Source organism: Phyllobates terribilis, unplaced genomic scaffold, assembly GCF_046119375.1.
Source record: "Phyllobates terribilis strain yellow unplaced genomic scaffold, ASM4611937v1 Scaffold_11__3_contigs__length_659146591, whole genome shotgun sequence".
Taxonomy (NCBI): domain Eukaryota; kingdom Metazoa; phylum Chordata; class Amphibia; order Anura; family Dendrobatidae; genus Phyllobates; species Phyllobates terribilis.
The window spans coordinates 507385496-507401824 of record NW_027362771.1 but is presented as its reverse complement, the minus strand read 5'-3'; the positions used below and the strand labels follow the sequence as shown (position 1 = coordinate 507401824).

Genomic DNA, 16329 nt, shown 5'->3' with positions numbered 1-16329 from the left:
GGAAAAAAAACAGACCGCACTGTGGTACGATTATCACAGACTGACAGAACGGAGAAAGAGAACTTTTTATTTTTCTCTCCACCTCCGAGAGAAACTGATGACACCGTGATCAGACTGTAATGACATTCTGATCAAACTATCAAACTCTAATCATACTCTGATCAGAATAATTGGACCGTTCTGATTGAATATAGAGAAAACGGTTGTGCAAACCTACCCCTGGGCCGGGGTCACACTGGCATATATTCTCTCAAGACAATCGGGCCGATTATGCTGACACTCGGCTCACAGTTTGAGCTGAGTGTCACCTTAGTGTGATCTGATTCTCTTGCATGTGGGCAGAAGATGGAGGATTTAATTTCTCCATCTTCTCCATTGTCTCTGTGTGTGTATATCTGACTGAACTCAGATGGCATTCGAGTGCAGTCTGATGTTTCAATCGTACCTGTAGATGTGGGGCCCCTGTGGGTTCAGTCGCCACAGAGGTACTGCATCTCACCCAGAGGTGTGGTACCCCACTCTCAGGTAAGGAAGGAGTACTGCCCGGGACCCACCCACCTTCATCCAACACTACATCATTCCAGACCAGCAGTCGGGGCAAGATGCACTGGCTTATGTTGAACCCTGTCCCTGGTTGGAATTGGGGGGAATCAAGAGAGGGGGTACCATGTAATGGGTGTGGGTATAGGAAGCAGATCAGGGGAGCACTTTGAGTAGGAGTACAAAAAGGGAACCATCTTGGAAGTCAGTTCAGTCTGAGAGGAGAAAGAGTGGGAGCAGGATCTCTGTAGGAGCTCTGCTCAGAAAGAAAGGAGAGAGGAGCGGGCCTAGACTGAGAGGCCCAGGAGGACAGGCTGGAAGAGGACGGGAGCAGAGGGATGGCTCCAGGAACAGAGGGGATCCCAGAGGCACGGCGAGTGCCCGAATCTACAAGGACATGGAGGAATCAGGCCGCAAAGGGGACCGGCCCCTAACTAGTGGAGAACAACCAGGCTCAGCTAGGAACTGGAGGCTACTGTACTTTCAGGGTGCAGCTGCTCACTACCGCAACTATATCACCAAAAAGGTTGTTGCATAGGATTCAGGGGACTGCACGTTGCCCGCCAAAATCCGAGACTACCGGCTTGGGACACTGGTTGCGAGGCGCAGGGCAGGAGGGTGAGAGCCAGCGCAGGAAGACGACCGAGGAAGGCACACAGAATGGGGTCCCGTTAAGTATTCCTGAGATACCTGGGAGATTGCTGAACCCCTCCCTTGGTGAACACAGGACCTGGAGTCTGACAACTGTGAGTAAATCTGAAGACTGCACCCCCACTGTGTCCTAGAATTATCTGTGCCATCACCTGCATTACACCGCACCAATCACAGCTACCTCTTAGTATTACTACATCCTGCCCTGGAGCTAAGCTCTGCCTGTGGAGAGCTGAACCAACTCTGCTGCGTCACCACCAGCTCCAGAGGATCTGCACCGCAGCGGCGGCTCCATATAGCCGCATACCACAGGTGGCGTCACGAACAATATATATATAAAAACTTTATCCCCCTTTTAATTTCCCCCTTTTATTGACCGCCCTGGGTCACGGACAGGGTCACTGCCACTGTGACATCCCCACCACCGACCGGCCCGGCTGCCGAGTACCCCACGGCCCAGGGGCGCGTCATACTTGGTGTCACAAACAGGATGCAAACCAACCCATTATAGCTGGGTATTGTGTGCCTAGAGACTGTGTTGTATACTGAATGTGGCGCCTGCCCCAGAAGAACGGGCGCCATTATGTGCATGATAAAAGACAACAAGGAACCTCCCATTGTGGGCCGGGTCCCAGAATGGCGCCAAAAGCGCAGCCCGCCCCATGCGCCTGTGGCCATATACCTAGACTTGTCAATCAGTCTAGGGAAGCCGCCCCCAGCTGTGGCCGACAGCAAGCAGCCATGGAACCGCCCCAGAAGGGGGAGAGGAGAAGAGAAACCTTGGAGACAGGGCGGGGTCTCTAGCAGTGCAGACAGACCGCACCCAGCAGGCACGATGGAGGGAGAGCAACCTGTGACTCCGGCTCGTGGCCTGCAGCCTGAGGCAGCATCCCTCAACCTGGAGGGGGTTTTGGCGAAATTATCCCTGGAGGATACTGGCTTCCTCCGTGATGAAGTACAGGAGCTGGGCCGGCGGATGGAGGAGGCCCAGCAGGCTGCCGTCGCCGTCTGGAAAGATGAGCTGCTGAGGAAGCTGATGACCCGGCAGCAGTTCGAGCTGCATCCCACGAGCAGCGCCCCAGCCCCAGCAGAGCCTTCCCTGGACCAGGAGGTAACAAGCAGTGCTGGAGAGGCCGCAGGAGCAGGTAATGACGACACCCCTGCCCCTGGGCACTTTGCCAGAACCTCCTTCCCCGGGCGCCTGCCACGCCAATCAGCTCCTGGGCCCTTCACAGGAACCCCCTGCCCCGGGCGCCTGCAGCGCCAGCCTACTCCTGGGCCCCCTACAGGAACCTCCTTTCCCAGGACACGCATGGGTGTACGGATGCCCTGCGTGGGACTTGTCAGCAAAGTTTGAGGACAAGCAGAGAGCCCCTCTTCTACCCACGCCCTCGGTTGCCTGCCAGGGAGGAGAAGCATACCGGTGGGACACCTCATGGGGTTCCCGAGGGAGACGGAGACCGAGGCCCTCAGGAGGGAGGAACAGTGTGAACGGGAGCTCCGGAAGCTGACCGCAGAGCGCCGGGAGCGTCAAGAAAGGTGGGAAAGGATGGAGGCCCGCAACATGGCAGCCAAAACCCGCAAGATCAAGCCGGCCACACCCAGTCCCCGGGCAGAAGGGACTGTCGTGAAGTTCGACCTGGAAGCCGGGTGGGGCTTCATCAGAGAACCACAATTGGAGAAGGATCTCTTTGCTAACAGGAGGGACGTGGAGTCCCACCTCCAGCAGGGACATCCCGGCCGAGACCTGTACCCTGGTGACCGTGTCACCTATACCCGGCATAAGGGAGAGCGCGGGTGGTATGCCCTCCATGTGCACAGGGTAGTGAAGGAGGAAGAGGACAAACCCCCGCAGTCCGAGGCTGACGACCCGGCTGGGCCAGCCTATGCCGGACAGGTGTCTCCCAGAAGGGAGCACCACTATTGAACTCCCGATTTTACAAATTGAACTGTATATAGTTACCCGGAAGGGTACAGTAAAAATACCAAGTTAAAAGTGTGTGTTTAAAAAGTTTTATAGAGTACCCGGTAAAGGTACAAAGACATTTAGCCTGTGGACGGAGAGCAGCTAAAAACTTTCCCTTGTAAATAGTTTGCACTTCTTAAGGTGCTTCTTATTAGTTTTATATGCAAAGACCATTGAACAAAAACCCGTTTGGCATGGCCGAAGACGTGGTCCAACAGCTGGATCAGCTATGCCCTGCAGCCACGCCCAGGGCCTACGTTGAGGGTTTTCGGACGGGTCCCTCATGTTGCTCATTTTGCACCTTATCCAGTGAAATGGACACCCGGTTACAGATCTCACTACAGTTTGCTGAACTCCCAGGGGTCACTTCATAGACTTGAATCGCTGTGTGCGATCCGATTTTTATGGGATGCACTCTCAGCATGCTGCAATTTTTTTGGAGAAAAAAAAAATCGCAGATATGCACTGCCCCATAGTATAACGTTGGGCCGAGTGCCTTCTGATAAAGCATCGCATAGCACTCGGCCAGTGTGAGCGAGCCCTTAAAGTGATCATTTGGGTGGCAAAATGTGAGTGGCATAAGTGACAAAACAATAGTCATAGAAGATGTAAACTGTCATCTAATGGAATTAGTGCCCTGGTTTATACCGATTAAAACAAAATATAACATTACACAAAAATATTAATACCCCAAATGAAAATATTTTTAAATGGCTTACAACAGAAGGAACCTGTGTGATGATAATTTACAGGTTCTTTATATAAGGGGCTGTGTGTCTGGAGGTAGGGTGCCTTTTATATACCCTCTGTGCCATAAATGTCTTTGTTCCACCAGTGGGTGTGGTACTGCTGACTTAATCAGTATTTGCTCCCCAGTGGGAAATCAATGTATACATCCATCAGCTACAGTCAATATCTTAAGACCTGGAGATGATCAATGCAAGAATTCTCCACATTATACAGAACAATAATGGAGCGAGGATTATCACGGTCACACCTCTGTATAATTGTGTATAATTAATATGAAAATATTTTTCTTGTTCTTCATTCCCCACCTAGACTTCTGTGCCGGGTTTACCACAGTTTCGTCACAGTTTTGCTGTGGTTTTTCTATAATGAAAAGTGGGAACAGATCCAAAAGAACGAATATAAAGCTTTTATTTTATCTTTCTCTCCTTGGGATTCTCTCATACTTTTTTGTTCTTATTGTAAAAAACACCAAGACTTTTTTATACAATTTTGTGCTTTTTTTTTATTATCAGGTTTGGGCTCTTTCATTAATTTTTTTTTCCAATAGAAAAATCTATGGAAAAAAAAAAGAAAAAAAAAAAGTGACACCTAGAGAATGATGATGTGTTCCAGGAACCCAAGAAATACACCAAAAGTGTGAAAATCCCGCAGAAAAAGTTTGCCTCATTTCTTGCACCCACAGTTAATACCTGGCCACAGTATCTTTTACAACAAAAAAAGAGAGTGGGAAAAAAAAAAAACCACTGCATTTTCGAAATAAAAAAAAACGCAATAAAAAAAATAAAATATATATAATTTTGCTTTTTTTTTTTTACATATCAACAGCTGCTGATTGAACTCCCCAAAAGTATAAATTATGGACAGGTATTACTAGCTTTTGTATTTTGGAAAAGAAAGCGTTAAAAAAAAATGTGCTGGATATTATCAAATTCCTGTAAAAATGTGTTATCACAAACTCGCTGCAAATTATTGTCCCATGTGGCTCATCCTTCCTAAATATCTCAGCATCTTGTTGTTTTTTTAATGTCATCTCATTTAGTGTCAGAAGTCCTTCCCCCTGCACGATGGGTGTAACGCGGGCTCATCACGGGGCGTGTACACTTTATGGTAGGCAACTACTTCCATATGGACCAAATGCCTCCATTTCTTTTTGCTGCCAGGAGCTGGTTACTATGCGGATATGCATAGGTCATAAAGGCAGCTCCTGCTGTTACTATGGGGCCATTGGAGAGGGGGGAAGATTAGACACTGTGGCCAATGGGCTATGGGACCTCTTCATCAAAATTGCAATTACATTAGGCATCAAAAGAGGGCAGAAACACCAAAAGTGCCATGTCACCCAGCAACAAAGGAGCAGCCCCTCCTTTTCCAGCGGCCAGTGGGGGTTTGGTGATCTCATTCACTTTAAAGAGACTTTTTTTTTTTTTACAGACCATATTACATAATCCCAATTACAATTAAGCCATGTATATGAATGCTATTTTCTACAATGTGGAGCCCTAGGCACCTGCCTATACTGCCCAAACCATACACATAGCTCTGATCTTACATGCCCTCCCACATCCATTGTAATAACTTTCTATTACTGCTGTCATTGCACAGACATTTCTTCTGTATATGCTACACTTTGTGGAAACTTCTTTACCTCTCAATGTCCTCTTCCTTTTCCATGGAGGAGATAAATAATATACAATCAACATTTTGGAGGAAAGACTCATGAAGTATGATGGGAGACCTTATGGTAATATGGAGGACCTGACATTGTGCATCTTATTCCAAGCTCTCTACTAGTGTAGGACATGCCTCCCACCCCTCAGCAGTTACATATTAAGGTATTACAGGTACATTACCTGTCCCATCGGCAGAGTCTACTGCATGTGCATTAGTATTACAATTTGCTAATGGATACATTGCATAGAGTGGCATATCTGGGCATAAGGTGGCATATCTGGGCATGCAGTCTCTCATCTATGGTGTGCCTCATTTGTCTCAATCATGTACTCACACATTTCCCTCCTCCCTTCCCTGTCACACACCCCTTCCTACCCATGGGACCCACCTGAGCCTCTGTCACTGCAGCCTGAAGCTCTGCAACCTCTTCTTCATGGACCTTCCTCAGGAAAGCCAGCTCATCCAGCAGGGACTCCACCTTCTTCTCCAGCTGTAGACGGTCCAGGGTGGCTTGATCTACATCCTTTCTAAAGTTCTTCATAGCATCTTCAGCCTCATCTCTCTTGCTAGCCTCTTGCTCCAGCTTCTCCTGCAGTTGGTGCACAGCATTTTCCAGATGCTGACAGTCAAGCTGGGCTTGGTCCTTCTCATGAAGTTGTTCTTCAAGCCTTGACCTAAGCTCCCTGACCTCCTGCTCATAGACCTGGCTGAGCCTTGAGGGCTCTGACTGTTTCTGCCTCAGCAAGGTCACCTCTGCCTCCAGTAACTTGTTCTGCTGCTCCAGTTGGTGCACCTTCTCAATGTATGTGACAAAGCGGTCATTGAGACCCTGCAGTTGCTCCTTCTCATTGGTTCTCACTATCTTCAACTCATTGCTGAGAGCTGTGGTCTGGGGCAAATCAAAATCAACCTGGTGCACTGAGGCAAGGTGGCTGGCAGGGGACCTGCTGACCTTCCTGTAGGAGGAGATGCTGGTGTAGGTATCTCTAGGTCTATATGCTTGGGAAGACCTGGGGCTAGGACTATACAGGTGGCTTGATGACCTGGGAGAATCCCCAAATATCTTCTTGTAGGATGAGGTGTAAAGATCCCTGGAAGTCATGGTTAAGCCTTTGAGGTGGGTGTGGGATGCTGCTGGTGATGGCTGAGGATGTAGTACCTTCCTTCTTCCCCTCTACACACAATGCACACTGCAGATTTACAGCATCACTTTATATACACATTGCAGAAGCCACCCATCCCAGGAGCTAGCCACTCCCAGCACTACAGCATGTGCCCATCCCATCCATGTGCAACATCCTCTGCAGTTATCCCATCCAGCAAAGGGAAGGGTTAATCAATTCAGATCACTGCTGCAGTTGAGGAATACATCAGACTTCAGCACTTTGGATAGTGACAGCCATCTGATCCCGATATTAGCCATACAGGGGCTATTCCTGCTGACATGACCACACATTAGTTTGGACAGAGGCAGATCTTATAGTTTTACAACATATTTAGTTTTAGAGGTTAATATTTTGCACAACAGAAAAATGTAAGACACACTAGATGATGCTGTACATAAAGAAGACAATGCAGAGTTTATTAACCATTTGATAGCTACAGAAATTCATCTGTATTCTTTGAAAGGTAATGTATATTCATTCATCCAGGATAACAATCAACAGCCTCCTATCATACATTCAGTTGGCAATGCTGCCACTCCTTTTCGTCCCATAGTCTGCCCTGCCCATCCGGAGAGATGGACCTCCCTACTGCAGGAGGATTTGGAGGGTGTGGAAGGCAGAGGGATGGACCCACAGCTCCGCAGTCTGACCTACAGAGAAATGCAGCAATGCCCAATGTCCTAGGAATATACAGAAGGAAGGACTCGCAGGGACATAGATACCATGTAGTGATAAGGAAAAGAAGTAACTGTATAAGGGCTTATTCACACGTCAGTATTTGGTCAGTATTTTGCATCAGTGATTGTATGCCAAAACCAGGAGAGGAACTTACAGAGAGAAACTAGAATTGAAAGATTGACAGCTGTTCAGTGTTTTGGAGACACTCCTGGTTTTGGCATAGAAAAACTGATGAGATACTGATGTGTGAATGAAGTCTAAGATAAATCAACATTCTTAGAATCCCAGAATTTTATAGAGGATCTATCACCTTTCCTGACGTATCCGATTTAGTTAATACTTCATAAAATAATTTTTCAGCAACTTTCTTTTTACAACCCTGCATTGTTCTGCTCCTCCATCTATGACTACATTGACAACTGGGTGTTACTATTCCTCTTCTCAGAGGGGTGTGTTCCTACACAGTATGTTACTGTCCAATCAGTGCTGATTGAAGAGACACGCCCCTCTGACAAGGGGAATGGCAACACCCAGTTGCTGGGGTCCTGGGTTCAAATCCCACCAAGGTTCTCTGGTTTCCTCCCACACTCCAGAGACATACTGATCGGGAATTTAGATTGTGAGCCCCAATGGGGACAGCCATGATAATGTATGTGAAGGGCTGCGGAATATATTGGCTCTATATAAAAATAAAGATTATTAATTGTCAATATATTCAATAATTTTCAGAAGGAACAATGGAGGAGTGGCGCAATGCAAAGATCTAAGTAAATTATTTAATGGGAAAACCAGACACGGCAGTGCAGATGAGAGATCCTCTTTACGTACATTATAGCAGGGCATGACTATTGACATAATTTTGTCAATCCTGTGCGTAATTACACTCACCTGTTAATACCAGTTTTCACATAACATTAATTAGCCTCTGAATGGCTGCTTTGGTACTTAAAGGGGTTGTCCCATGAGAGCCATCATAGTCATCACCTGCTTCCACTCACAACACCTCCTACAAAGAGCTGATTTTCCCATTGGATAGAAGCTTTCTTTGGCCAGACATGTCTTCTGCAGAAGTCGCCATATAAGAATGGAAATATTACTGGCATTCAAACGGGTGACTTGAATCCACAAAAATTGGAAATTGAAAATTGGAAATTCTCTCTGTTCTGGATCATAGCTGGTCCTCAGCTTGGGACCTTTTTTACAGGGTCAGACATATCATTGGTGGGCCCAAGAGGCAAGGGGGCCCATTTTCACCTTCAAAACAGGTGGGTTTGTGCTTATGATGAGCTTTTGGGCTGCAAGGGGCCCATAAATTGTTCTTGCATGGGGGCCATCTTCTGTCTGTGTCCGCCAGTGCCTTCTTTGAAGTCTTTATGGCCAAATACTGCAGATTCTGTAGATGAGGATTGTCTTGATAAAGTGTTTTATGTGAAACAAAATCAAGAATCTTCAGTGAACTGATGGAAATAGATAAATGGAAGACAAAACCTTGTAAAATTTGGTTCAAGATATGGAAATCAAACTACAAGCAATATCCATAGAATTTCAGGCTGAACTTGGGACAACTGAAGTGATGGTTTCAACTTGTACCAGTGACTTTAGAAGGGCTCTGCAGGTAAAGGCATAAGAAGCAGAAACTGAATTTTCCAAAGTGTTCTTGGACAAAGCTTCTGGAAAAAAAAGTCATGTAGACCGATGAGACTAAAACAGAGTTCTCTGACCATGCAGACCACCGTCATGTTTATAGAAATCAAAATGAAGTTCCCTCTATCCCACAGTGGAGGGTCCATAATGTTGTGGGGCTGGAGGCCTTATTATAAAAATAATGAAACCTGAGGATTATCAAGACATTTTAAAATGGAATATTTGTCCAAATATAAGAAAAAATATGTCCATCAAAACTGGTTTTATAGCAGAGTAACATCACATCCAAAAATACACCAAAAGGGTCGAGAGGGAAAAATGGACTGTTGGATTGAGTCCTGATCCCAATCCAATAGAAAAATTTTGGAAAAAGCTGAAATCTGCTATTAAGAAAAGGAGCTGACAAATGTTCAAGCTTTTGAAAATTGTAATGGAAGAAATGTGGAAACTACAGGAATAAAGCACAGAAGTGTCTTAAATATAATATAAAACAGAGAAGGCCCCCCTTTAATAAATGTTCTATACTTAGGCCCCAAATAGTTAATATCCCCCATACTGAAGAAGAGGAAGATCTGCTGCTCTTGGCAAATAGAGGGCAGTATGTATGGTTGTGTATTATGTTGCCTGGTGTATTCTGCATGGATATAGTGACGTAGTCGGGGCTTCGTGGCCAATATGTCATTAATCCTGAATGAGACGTTAAAGTGCTAGATCAAGAATGAAATCTCCAGGGCAGCACGGCTGTGTCAGATGCTCATGTAATGCAGACAGTGCAACCTTGGAAGCTGCTGTGTCAGCACACCGTCCTCCGTGCCACGGTATATGCTGCAGAGCTGACATCCTCATCAGCACAGGCGGCTGTATCTGCAGAGCTCTGTCCTGCAGATTAGTTATTGATGCTGTACTGCCGCATTGTGAGAGCGAAGCCCCCATCTACATGCAGGTTGCTTCACTGCAGAGCTGCTGCAATCTGGAGGTGGGAAACAGCATCACCGATACTGATGAATCATTCAGTGATGCCCCCAGGGCTCGGCTTTATCGCTGGCACTGATTAAACACGTGTATGAAGAAGTGAGCCAGTTACATTATGCAGCACTCTTACATCTGCTAATCCAAGGTTTACTGCTTTACTGTATTTTTCATTTAAAGAAATAGTTAATAAATGTTATATCGATGGGGCCTCTACTGATTATTAGGATGGGGGACACCGGTCCGCACTCCCCACATGACGATAGTAAAGTGTATGAAGCTGCGGTCAACAATGTGAGATGTTGCTTTATGCAGTCCTGCGGGAATAACAGAACGCCCCATTTATGAGGGTCCACTGTTCTAGCAATCAGTCGGGATCTATGCTGTTGGCCCACAACCAATCTAACATTTCTCACTGATCCAATAAAAAGGCAACTGGTGTATTCTCGTGGATTACCTCATAAAAGAGAACATGTCAGCTGATTCGTCCTGCCCGAAGCATACATACCGAAAATCAGAGATCGGCCATAAGTGTCTTGAAGTGGTTGGCTAACTCTATGTTTCTTCCTTGTAAAATAATAACACCTATACTCACCTCTGGCCCTGTTCCAGCGGTGTCGGCAATGGCTCTCAGGGATTGTGTGACATTGTTATGTCACGCAATCCCTAGGAGAACTAGCGCTGACACTGCTGGAATTGCTCCGGCTAGTATAGTCCGGTGAGTATAGGTGTTATTATTTTACAAGGGGGAAACATGGGGATGGAGAAGGGGTTGTCCCAAGTAGTGGACAATCCTTTTAAGCATTTATGTTTCTGATGCGCCCCCTGGGTCGTGGGGTACTTTGTGCCGGGCCGGTCGTTGCTTGGGGAGATGTCACAGTGGCGGTGACCCGGTCCGTGACCCAGGGCGGTCAGTAAAAAGGGGGATTTTATTTACAGGGGATTTATAGTTTTTATATATATATAGTTCGTGACGCCACCTGTGGTATGCGGCTATATGGGCCGCCGCTGGGGTGCAGATCCTCTGGAGCTGGTGTGAATGCAGCAGAGTTGGTTCAGCTCTCCACAGGCAGAGCTTAGCTCCAGGGCAGTGTAGAAATGTTGTAGATGTTATAGGTGATGCTGAGCGTTGTAGTGCAGGGGTGATGGCGCAGTTAATAATCAGTCCACAACTCAATGGCGGTTTCCTCTTATGTTTACTTGCGGTGATTAGGCAGACCGGAACACGGGTGCTGGCTAGAAGTGGAAGTCTGGGCAGCCTGGAAGCTAGTAAGGAATCCACCTCGCCAGGTGAAGTTGTAGGCCTTCCCTTTGCACTAATCTCTTTGGCCCTGCTGCTTGTAGCTGTGCTGTGGCCCTCGTCCCTGAGTACAACGTCCTTGTTCTCACCCGTATGGCAGGCAGCTCGGGCCTTGCTGATGCGTCGCTCCCACGTGGCGGTGCTGGGCCCTGCGGTGCTGCTAAGCCTCCAGGCGTCTGGTGGGGCCAGGAGATCTGCAGTCTCCTGCCCTCCTGTTTCTGTTGCTGGGCTTTCGATGCCCCACAACCGCGGACTCCGGTGTCCGGTTCTTCTACGCTCCTCTGGGATGAACTGCCATGCAGCTCCACTCCCTAGGTCTTTTCTCTTCAATGTCCTGACTTCAACTCCTGTCTGTTCTCCTCACACTAACTAACCCCGCCTCCAGATCCAGTTGCTAAGGGGAGGAGCTCCCCTTGCTGGTCTGGAGCCAGGAAGTGTTGCATGCTAGTATACCTGACTAGGGGGCCCCTGCTTGCTTCCAGGCATGGCATCACCTCTTGTGAGGGAGGCAATGCCACTGTGGCAACCGGACTCCCGGGGTGCCACATTTCACTCTGAAATGCAGCTACGTTTTTGCAAAACAACCTAGTTCAAAACATGGCCGGAGAGGAGTTGACTAGTGCAAGAGGCCCTTCTCAGCTAGCCTGACTATTCTCTCTATGTGTGTATAGGGAGTGACTTGACAAGTCAGTCTTGCTGAGCCGGCTAGGAGAAGCTGGCCTCTTGGACTAGTCAGTTCCTCCCCAGCCCTGTTATTCTGTGAAATGCTACTGAATTTTAGAGTACAACATAGCTGCTTAAAACAATGAAGTTGGTGTCTAATTCATGCTATGGTTCGGGCAGCATGAGTCAGCAGACAGGTTCCCTTTCAGTTAATAATGCTGCTTACAAGGAGAGCAGAGGTGCTGAAGGAAGGATTAGGAGGGTGTTTTCTTCTGGCACTGTAGGGAGCACTCAGTCTGCCATTATTTATAGTGCAATTTTTCTCTGGCACTGTTAATAGGAACACTCTTTAGCTGAACCTGTTTATGGGACCTTCTCTGGCTGATACTTTTTGGGAGGCAGTCTATTGCTGTTGCTTTTTATCAGGCACTCTCTAGCTGATATTGTTTATGGGGCACTCTCTGGCTGACAGTGTTAATGTGGCATTCTCTGGCTGACACTCTTTATAGGGCAGTCTAGCTGACACTATTTATGGGGCTGGCTCTGGCTGGTGCTGCTATTGGGGCACACTCTGGCTGAAACTGTAATTGGTGCACTCTCTAGCTTAGTATGTGGCACTTTCTGACTAAGGGCTCTCTCACACGAGCATATAAAATGGCAGGGTGCTATCCGATGTTTTATCGGATAGCACTTGGCCAATGTTATATTATGGGGCAGTGCCAATTCAGCGAGAGAAAACAATCGCAGCATGCTGCAAGTGCATCCAATACCCGGATCACGCACACCCATACAAGTCTATGTCATCTGTGTATAGTAAGTGTGAAGTTCTCGGTCTTCTCTGCACCTGTGATAAGATTCTCTCATGCGAGAGAACTCTCTGGCTGATACTATTTTTGGGGCACTCTATGTCTGACACTGTTTATAGGGCACACACTGTGGCTAACGGTATTCTATGGCTCACTCTGTTATTGGGGCACCCTTTGACTGATACTATTTATGGGGCACTCTCTGGCTGATGCTGCTATTAAGGCACTCTCTGGCTGGCTCTGTTATTGGGGTACTCTCTGGCTGATGTTGTTTATGGGACACTCTCTAGCCGTCATGCTCCTGGGTTCGAACCCTTGAGCCTGTGTTTTGTGGTCGGCTTCTCTGTCCACCGAGCTACAACAGGCATACCTTTTCTCAGGGTGTTTAGTTTCTGTTATTCTGGCTGCATTCTGTGTAGCATAACACGGGTGTTTTCCTTTGTCTGCCCTATCACCTTTCAGGTGCGGCTTTATATTCTGTCCCACTGCTGGCATTTCCTGCTGTTGATATTTTCATCTGGATGTTCAGTCATTCTTCTGTAGTTTAAAACCAGTCCGTGTATTTCCAGCTAGGGTTTATCTCTTTGCTATTTCTGTTCTTTGCTCTGCACCTATATTCTGTTTCTTTTTAGGAAGTAGGCGGCATATTTTCTAACAGTATGTACTTTATGCTTTATTTTGTATTTTGTGATTTATTTTACTCACTCTGGGATCTTTCCTTTTTTTCAGCACACTTTCCCTGTTGCAGGTAATTCATACTCTGCTTTGCCCTCCGGTTGTTTAGCAGAAACATGATGAGCTCGACGACCTTTTAGGCAGCATAGATCTAAGTTGCCATCGTCTAGTCTGTGGTTAGGGCTATCTCAGCTCATGCAGGAACCACTAGGGACTGAGAGGTCAGGATCTCTAGTCTGTATAGAAACCGGCAGGGTCAGATGCAGTATTTAGATTTACCTATTATCCTAAGTGAGTTGCAACTCCATCTTAACATTATAACCAGCCCACTCCATTTTTTGTGTGTTGAGAAGCCATCATGGAAGCTGATGACACCTTGACTGCGCAATTGCGGTTCTTGTCTTTGGAGGTGGCAGATATCAAGCAGCAACGAAAGCATGTGTTATCCACCGCTTGGCAGGTTCAACTTCACTCAAAACAGTCGTCCTAAGATAAATTTACCAGATTGTTTCAATGGGGACCAAAGTACGTTTTCCATCTTTTTTTCTTCATGTAAGTTGTATTTTCATGTGATTTGCTACTTTGTCATAACACTGGCACTGTTTATGGAGCACATGCTGGCTAACGCTGTTGTAAGGACACTCTCTGGCTGATTCTGATATTGGGACACTCTTTGGCTGACAGTGTTACATTTGTTAGAAACAATGATATGAGGCAGCACCAGGCTTCCAAGTAGTTGCATGTTGATGTTTGCCAAATTCTGTTTGTAGCACAATAAAGGAATTTGTGTTGATGTTTCTGCGTCTCTTCTTTGGACTCTTTTGTATTTAGCACAGGCAACACTCAGAATCTATCAGGAACTGCACAAATCTCTTTGCTACATTGTATCAGTCTGTTTAGCTGCAGAGCATTGCCTAGACTAGATACAGATACAGTATGTCTACTTCCCATCTGAGAACAGGACTAGATATGCAGAGGTTTGCATTCCTCTGAAAATGAGTGCTTTTATTCACTGACATCAAATATCTTGAAAATGGTGAGAATTTGTAACATAAAGTACCTTATTATTAGAAAGTTCAGCCCTGCTATATTTACAACTTTAAAAAATAATAATTTCTTAAAGATATCATGTTCTGAAGAATAATTGTAATAAAAGAACAAGATTCATTTTATTGAATTTTTATGGCCTATCTAAAAACATGTGATTTTAGTGCACACTTAACCTTTTAATGCTCCATGGCGTATAAATACATCATGGAACGTGTTAGATAGATGGCATCTGTCTTTTGCATCAGCAATCAGCTCTACTGCTGATTGCTGCTATTAACCTCTTAAATACTGCTGTCAATCACTGACAGTTGCATTTAAGAGCCATGATTCAGACTGGATGTTCGTCCCTCCTGCAACGCAATCCCGAGGAGCCGATGGGTTGCTATGCAGCCGGGGTCCTCCTTTAGTCCCCCATGCCAATCATGTTAATTCTCCATCGATAGGCTGGGCATCATAGGAGGCCATGATTTTTACTATATACAGCAATACCACATATATTACATGCGATAAATCGGAGGTTCAAGTCCCCTAAGGCTGTGTACCCACGATGCGTTTTTAATGCGTTTCCGCAGCGATTTTGCAGCTGCGGAAACGCATTAAAAACGCATGGTAGAAGGGCAGCAATGTTCCCCAATGATAATCCGCATGTGCTGTGCACATGCTGCGGAAATTTCCGCTGCGGATTATCATTGCGGAAAAAAACGCAGCACTACCAATTATTTTGCGGAAGTGCTGCGTCTTCGCCGCCATTGACTTGCATTAGACCGCATGGATTACGCATCACTGTATATGTAGATGCGTAATCCAAGCGTTCTAATGTGCGGATGGTACCCGGGTGTAGATGAGAGGAGAGTCTCATCCACACCCAGGTACCATTAAAAAATCTGTAAAAAAAGAATAAAATAAAAAAATAAATGTATACTTACCTTCTGTCGGCCCGCGCTGCGCTCCTGCTTGCTTCCTGGCACTTTGCAGTGAATTGAAGGACCTGCGCTGACGTCAGAGTCATGTGACGGGTCACGCGACGCTGACATCGGCAGGTCTTTCAATTCACTGCTGCCGGCAGCCGGGACCGAGCGAAACAAGACAGCGCGGGCCATCGGAGGGTAAGTATATATTTGTTTTTTTATTTTTACCACTCTCTCGGGTCACACTATATAAAGCCATGCGGTTTGCATGGATTTATATAGTGTGACCTAGTTGTCACAAGCAATTTCCAAGTGATGCTAATCGCTTGGAAAGCGCTTGTCAATCCGCATGCGGAAATGTCAGTGATAACGCTCCATTTCCGCATGTCCCTGGCAGGAAAACGCATGTACAATCCGCATGCGTTTTTTTCTGCCAGGGAGATGCAGAAACGCTCAGGAAAAAATCCTGAGCATTTCTGCATTGTGGGCACATAGCCTAAGGTTACTAAAAAATAAAGTAAAAGTTAAAAAAAAGAAAAGTTGGGGTACGGGAAAATGGAAGTTTAGTCTTATAATCCGAATGTAGCTTACTGGTAAGGATGGGGGAGGAGGTGGAATACCTACAGAGGACTCTATCGGATCATAGTCCTATGGTTGTCACGCTTCTAGTGGGATCTGCTCAGGGTCAGAGGGGAGGTTGGCGTCTTCACCCGACGTGGCTTAAAGTGGTGGATATGGGTGGCATAACCAAAGAACTAGAGCACTTCTTCCAAGTGAATGAAGGGAGTGCTGAGGCCACAGTGGTGTGGGAGGCTATGAAGGCATTTACGAGGGGACTCTTTATAAGTGAGATCTCACGGTGTAAGACCAAAACTAAATTGGCAGATCAACA

General features: G+C 46.4%; 1 protein-coding gene across 1 annotated transcript in view; it reads right to left on the bottom strand.

Moving 5' to 3' along the window:
* LOC141166674 (low molecular weight neuronal intermediate filament-like) overlaps positions 1-6795 on the bottom strand; it is a 29967-nt gene extending 23172 nt beyond the window's left edge. Inside the window, exon 1 of the mRNA XM_073653590.1 lies at positions 5967-6795. Within this exon, the coding sequence (XP_073509691.1) occupies positions 5967-6680 (714 nt within the window). The 5' untranslated portion in view covers positions 6681-6795. The remainder of the gene's footprint in view (positions 1-5966) is intronic.
* Between the last annotated feature and the right edge of the window lie 9534 nt (positions 6796-16329).